Source organism: Chelonoidis abingdonii, chromosome 26 (assembly GCF_003597395.2).
Source record: "Chelonoidis abingdonii isolate Lonesome George chromosome 26, CheloAbing_2.0, whole genome shotgun sequence".
NCBI classification, from domain to species: Eukaryota; Metazoa; Chordata; order Testudines; family Testudinidae; genus Chelonoidis; species Chelonoidis abingdonii.
This window is the reverse complement of record NC_133794.1, coordinates 3,228,619-3,235,158: the sequence shown is the minus strand read 5'-3', so window position 1 is coordinate 3,235,158 and position 6,540 is coordinate 3,228,619. Positions and strand designations below refer to the sequence as shown.

At 64.5% G+C, this 6,540-nt stretch overlaps 1 protein-coding gene across 1 annotated transcript in view; it reads left to right on the top strand.

The window, feature by feature from the left end:
* RGL3 (ral guanine nucleotide dissociation stimulator like 3) overlaps positions 1-5,317 on the top strand; it is a 24,788-nt gene extending 19,471 nt beyond the window's left edge. Inside the window, exons 4-5 of the mRNA XM_075061205.1 lie at positions 2,777-2,809; positions 5,199-5,317. Coding sequence (XP_074917306.1) covers positions 2,777-2,809; positions 5,199-5,317 — 152 coding nt within the window. The remainder of the gene's footprint in view (positions 1-2,776; positions 2,810-5,198) is intronic.
* Positions 5,318-6,540: the final 1,223 nt, after the last annotated feature.

Genomic DNA, 6,540 nt, shown 5'->3' with positions numbered 1-6,540 from the left:
GGTGCAGGGTGGAGAGAGAACAGGGGGCTGCAAGTCAGGAGAGTGAAGGTGGCAACTGGCAGAGCTCGAGGGTGTGCAGTGGCGAAGATTAAGGGGCTGCGAGTCGGGGATACAATCCAGGTGAGGGGCACTGCAGAGCTCTGGGCGGTGCAGGGGTAGGAGAGACTAATGGGCAGTGCTGCGAGTCGGGTAAGTGAGGGGCACTGGCATAGCTCGGTGGGGGGATGGGTAGGGGGAGGGAACAGGGGTGGCCTGCGATCTCTGGTGAGTGGGGAGATGATTTGGGCAACTGGGCCACCATTTGTGTGCAGGTAGTGGTCCTCCCCTGTTTTGCGGAGTCGTTAGGGAGTAATTATGGGTCTGCGAGTCGGATGGGCTTTATGAGGATGAGGTTCGCGACTGGCAGGAGGCTGGTTGTCTGCAGACCTGTGCTTGTGTTCTTGTATTAATTATCGGCTTTCACGAAGATCGTAGAGTGGTAACTTACGGGGCAGGTAGTATATAACGTGTGGTGCCTGTCGAAGTTCCGGTATTGGCGTATATTCGGCCTTTTGCAGCTCGGCAGGAGCTCATAGTGGTCAGGGAACGGGCTTTTATTTATTATATATGTGCGATGGCTTTTTTGTCCACAATGGGCTTAACGTTGGTAGTCTCGGTCAGGGAGGAGAGTAATGGGGCACTGCGAGTCGTTAAGTAGGGCAACTGGCATGAGCTCGGTCGATTTGGGTTTAGGGGAGAATGAGTAATGGCAGGGGCTGCAGTCTGGGGAGTAGGGAAGTGAGGGTTCGGGGGCACTGGCAGGAGCTCGGTGCAGGGGGTGTGGGAGAATAACGATGGCTGTGGGACGCAACGAAGGTGGACATCTGGGGGAGCTGACGGAGTGAGTGGGCACTGCAGGAGCTCGGGCTGCAGTTAGGAAGATAATGGGCGCGCGACGGTGCGGGCGGGAGTGAGGGGGCACTGGCAGGGATTTCCAGGGGTGCCTGTGGGGTGGTATGGGAGAGATAATGGGATGGGGTGCGAGCGGAGAGTTAGAGGTTGCGGGAGTGTGTTGTAGGTGGGGCACTGGCGCAATCGGGAGGCAGGGGGTAGAGAGGATAACGGGTGGGTGCGCGGTCAGGATGAGGTGGCACTGGCCAGAGCTCGGATTTTTAGGAGAGTGGGGGAGATTATAATGGGCGCCTGCGAGTTGTGTTGAGTGAGGGCACTGAGAGCTCGGGTGCAGGCGGTGGGGAGACGGTAAGGGGCTGCAGAGTCGGGAGTGAGGGCCTGCAAGAGCTCGGTCGCAGGGGTAGGGGAGAGATACGAGGGCTGCGAGTCGAGTGAGGCTGGCAGAGCTCAGTGCAGGGGTAGGAGAGTAGATACACGGGGGGCTGCGAGTCAGGAGTGGAGGGGCACTGCAAGTCGGGTCAGCTGAGTGGAAATGATAACAGGGGCTGCGTCTGGGAGTCAGGGCACTGCAGAGCTGGTGTGGCCAGTAGGAAGGGCTAACAGGGGCTGCGAGTCAGGGAGTGAGGGCACTGCAGAGCTCGGTGCAGGGGTGGGGAGAGATAACGAGGGGCTGCGAGTCTGGGAAGTGAGGGCCTGGCAGAGTCGGCGTGCAGGGTAGAGAGATAAGTGGGGTGCCGAGTCGGGATGAGGGGCACGGCAGAGCTCGGGGATGCAGGTGGGTGAGAGACTAACGGGGCTGCGAGCGGGATGTGAGGGCACTGGCAGAGCGCGGGAGTGCAGGGTAGGAGAGATAATGGGGAGGCTGCGAGTCGGAAGTGAGGAGGCACTGGAGAGTCGGGGCTGCAGGGTTGCGAAGAAACGAGGGGGCTGTCGATCGGAAGGAAGGGGCACTGGTTAGAGCTCGGGGTGCAGGGTGGGAAAGATAATGGGCGGCTCGAGTCGGGTGAGGAGGCACTGGCAGAGGTCGGGTGCAGGACGTGGGAGTACGTGGGGCTGCGAGACGGATGAGGGCACTGGCAGAGCTCGGGTGCAGGCGGTAGGGAGAGATATAAAGGGGGCTGTAGTCAGGATGTGAGGGGCACTGCAGAGCTCGGGGACGTCATGGGGTGGGAGAGATAACGCGGGCTCGGTCGGGAGTGTAGAGGCCTGCTAGAGCTGGTGTGGCGTCGGGAGATAACAGGGGTGCACTTAATCGGGCAGTGAGGAGCACTGGCAGAGCTCGGGGTGCAGGGTGGTGGAGAGATAACGGGGGTTGGCTACTAGCGATCGGGGTAGGGGCACTGGCAGAGCCGTGTCAGGTGGGGAGAGATAACGAGGGCTGCGCGTGGATGGGAGGAGGGCACTGGCAGAGCTGTTGGGCCGTGAGGGAGGGAATAACGGGGGCTGCTGGAGTCAGGAGTGAGGGGCACTGCCGAGCTGTTGGGCGTAGGGTAAGGGATAACGGTGGGGCATGCGAGGTCGGTGAAGTGAGGGGCACTGGCAGAGCCGTGTGGTGACCCAGCCCTTCCCTCTCCAGGGCGCCCCCTGGGCACTGTCCCATACCTTGGCACCTTTTGACCAGATCTGGTTGATGCTGGAACACGCGCTGCCGATTTTCTAGAGGTGGTCGAGGGTGCTGGGGTCACCCGGCTTGCGCCCTCACTGTGCCCCCCCACAGTGCCCACCTTGGGGCCCCAAGGCCGAGCTGCTGTTTACTGAGACCCCCAGATGCTCTTGTGCTCATCCTGCCCCAGGGCCGGAGAGAAACCTACCCCGGTGCCAGCCCCTTCCTGGAGGGTACCGACTGGGGCCCACCCTCACGTTTCTCTCTCTTGCTTCCCCCTAGGGTGGGCTCATAACTTGAACAAGAGGCGGAAAGGTGAGTGGGGGAGAGGGGCGGGATGGGACCTGGGAGAGCGAGGGAGTGGGTTGGGCGGGGAGGGGCGGGAGTCAGTAGGAGATGCGAAGTGAGGGATGAGGAGCTATGATGAAGCAGGGTCAGAGGATGGGAGCTGCGGGGGGATGGCATAGGACAGGAAGTGGGGGTAGTGTATGCGGGGACGGGAGCATGGGGAGTGGGAGGTGAGATGGGGAGATGGGAGCTGTGGGGCAGGAGGACTAGGAGCGGAGATGCCTGGGGAAGGAGGGATGGGACGGATGAGAGCATGGGGGAGCGAGGTGAGGATGCGGGAGATGGGAACTGGGGAACAGGAGGCAGTGGGGGACGGGAGCTGTGGGCGTGAGGATGGGGGACGGAACTGAGGGGAAGGGAGCGATGGTCGGGGACGGAACTGGGAGCGAAGGATGGGGGGATGAGAGCTGGGGGGCGGAGATGTTTGGATGATCCGGGGAGACAGGAGGCCGAGATGTATGGGCAGCGAGGATGATGGAGCCGGAGCTGGCGACAGGACGGTGGATTGGAGGGAATGGGAGCTGGAAGGTGAGGATGGAGGGCGGGAGCCGGGGGGACAGGAGGCAGATGGAGGGATGGAAGCTTGTGGGGCGGAGGAATGGGGGACGGAACTAAGGGGACAGAGGCAGATAGGCGGAGGACGGAGAGCTGGGGCAAGGCAGAGGATGGGGGCACAGGATCCGGATGGACGGAGTCAGAGGAGGGATGGGAGCCGGGGGAGCAGGCGAGGAGAGAGGAGGATGAGCTGGGGATGGGAGCAGATGGGGGGGGGAGTGGGGAGGGGAGCGGGGAAGCAGGCGATGGGGAGATGGGGCTGTGGGGCGGAGGATAGGAGACGGGAGCTGGGGGGACAGGAGGCGGATGGGGGGAGCTGAGTATATGTGGGCCAGTGGGAGCTGTGGGCCGGTGAGATGTGGGGTGGAGTAAGCTGCGGGTGGAGCTAGGGATGGCAGCCAGAGGGCCGGGAGCTGTGGGCGGAGGTGGGATCGGGACGGGAGGGGGATTTCAGGAGGCGATGGGGGACGGGAGCTGTGGGCAGGTTGGATGGGGACGGGAAATGGCGGAGACAGGCGGTTGGTGGGACAGGAGCTGTGGAGCGCGAGGGGGAGGACGGGAGCTGCTGGACAGGAGGGCGGAATGGGGGAGAGACTGAGGATGTCGGGGCGGAGTGTGGCGGAAGAGGATGGGGGATGGAGCATGGGACAGGAGCTGGGGAGAGGAGGTGGAGGACGGGAAGCTGGGTGGACAGGAGGCGGATGGGGGAGACGGGAGGATGTGGGACGGGAGCTGTGGAGCAAGTGAGGATGGGGGGACGGGAGCTGGGGACATGGAGACGCGGCATTGGGGGGAACAGGAGCTGGTGGAGCAGGGTAGGCACGGGAGCTGGGGGACAGGACGGATGGGGGAGTGGAGATGTGGGAGCGGGAGCTGTGAAGCAGCAGGATGGGGAGGGAAATGGCGTGGACAGAGGCTGGATGAGGGGACGGGGCCTGGGGCCGCGTGTAACCCCGTCTCTGGGCCCAGCGAGGCCGAGATCCTGCCTGCGATCCAGCAGGCTGCAGGCTCGTGCCATGGGCTGCCTGCACCCCCAAAAACCCCCCCGTGCTGGCCGCTCGCCAGCGCACGGCTCCTCTCGAGACGTTACCGCGGGCGGGAGGGGTCTCGGGTCACAGTGGTGGCAGGGGAGGTGTCAGTGAGCAGCGAGTGCACTGGAGGGCCGGGGGGCCAAGCAGAAGGCGCGCAGGAAGGGAGGGAGTGTGGGGGAGGCGACGGAGAAGAAGGCAGTGGGGCAGAGAGAGCGGCAGAGGATGTGGGGAGAGGCAGTGAGGGGAGGCAGAGAGGACGCTGGGGCACATGAGGCGTGAGAGGGCATAGGATGGGGGAAGAGGACATGAGGGGCAGCGGAGAGGCCGGGGCGGGAGGCAGTGGATGGGGGGCATGAGGGGGCAGGAGAAAGGGCGTGAGGGCAGTAGAGAGGTGAGGATGATGGCAGGAGGGGGAGACATGGAGAGTGGCGATTGCAGGGGGGGCAGAAGGGGCATAGGTAGGTGGGAGAGCTGAGGGCAGGGTACGGGCAGAGCGGCAGAGGTAGCTGTGAGACGTAGGGCCGAAGACGCAGGGGCAATGAGGGGCAAGTTAGATAGGTGTGGAGGGGCAGTAGGAGGGCAGGAGAGAGCCTGGGCAGGTGAGCGGGCAGGAGATAGGCCGGGGTCTTGAGGGGCATGTAGGGAATCCTGAGACGGGGCAGTGGGCATACATGGAGCTGCCTGGAGCGTTCCCCCTCCATATTGAAGGAGCAGACGTACCTGCGGGGGGGGGACGGGACACCGCTAACCCCCACATCCCTCCCCCCCAGCTACCGGTCTCGCGGCCATTGAGCCCAGCGATCCTTGCCCAATCACCCGCCGTCAAACGCAGCTCTCAGCAAACGCTTCAGTCGTGGCACCGCCCCCCAGGGAGTTCCAGGCCCGCTAGTCACCCCCCCCCCAGCTCGAGTACCCCAGCCCCCCCACCTCATAATCACGCAGCCCCAGCCCCCCCCAGCTCGGGAGTTACCCCGGCCCCCCCGGTCCCCCATCAGCGCCGTGCTGCGGCTGGGTGGGTGTCTCCGGAGCTGACCTGGGCTCTCCGAAAGTCCCGATGGGACGCAGCGTCCATCTCCCTGTGAGAAGCCCCCCCGGCCTGAGTGACGGTAGCTCCGGGAGCCCTGCCTGGGGGGCGTGGGGATGGCCCTGCCTGTGCCCAGCCTGCCTCAGTTTCCCATGGGGGTTCTTGTCGGCTTCCTGCGTCCCCTGCTCAGAGGGGTCGATCCTGCTCAGCTCCTGGGGGTGCCATGGGGCAGCCCTAGGCCAGGCCTCACTCCCCTCTCCTCTGGGGGTCATTCCCTTGGCACTAGTGGCTGGTCAGGCAAAATCAGTGGGGAAACTGAGGCACACCTAGTGGTCATAAAACTATTACCAGATTTCCCAAATTCATGTGGGGGTGGGGGAGGGGCAGGGGGTCCGTGGGTAAAGGGAGGAGGAGGTGGGTGTTGGGGGGCATCTCGCTCTGTGAGCGTGGAATTGGCATCTGGAGAGGGATGAAGATGTCTGGGGGGCAGGTTCTCCTTTCGGGCCCCCCCCCAGCCCTTCCCCCCCTTTCTTGCCCATTCACCCCCATCTCCCCTCAGGCTCCTGCTGGGGGCCGAGGCCCCGCACCCCCGTCTGCCCTCCGTGAAGGGCAGCATCTCGCCCTCGGGCACCGGCAGCAGTTGCGAAGCCGATGAGGGGCCCAGTGCCCCCTGCTCCCTGGAGATGGGGGCGCCCCTTGGCAAGGTACCGCGGGATGCTGGGGGGCTGCCGGGGTAGCTGGGGATGGGCTAAGCTGTGCCAGAGCAAAGGCCAGTGTCCGCTGGGCTCCAGCGATTAGAGCAGGGGGAGGGGGGAATGCCGGACTCCTGGTTCTATCCCCGGTTTGAGAGGGGAGTGGGGTGCGGTGGTTAGAGCTGGCGGGGAGGGTGGGGCTGGGAGCCCGGACTCCTGGGTTCTATCCCCGCTCTGGGAGGGGAGTGGGGTGCAGTGGTTAGAGCTGGCAGGGAGGGCAGGGCTGGGAGCCCGGACTCCTGGGTTCTATCCCTGGTTTGAGAGGGGAGTGGGGTGCGGTGGTTAGAGCTGGCGGGGAGGGCAGGGCTGGGAGCCCGGACTCCTGGGTTCTATCCC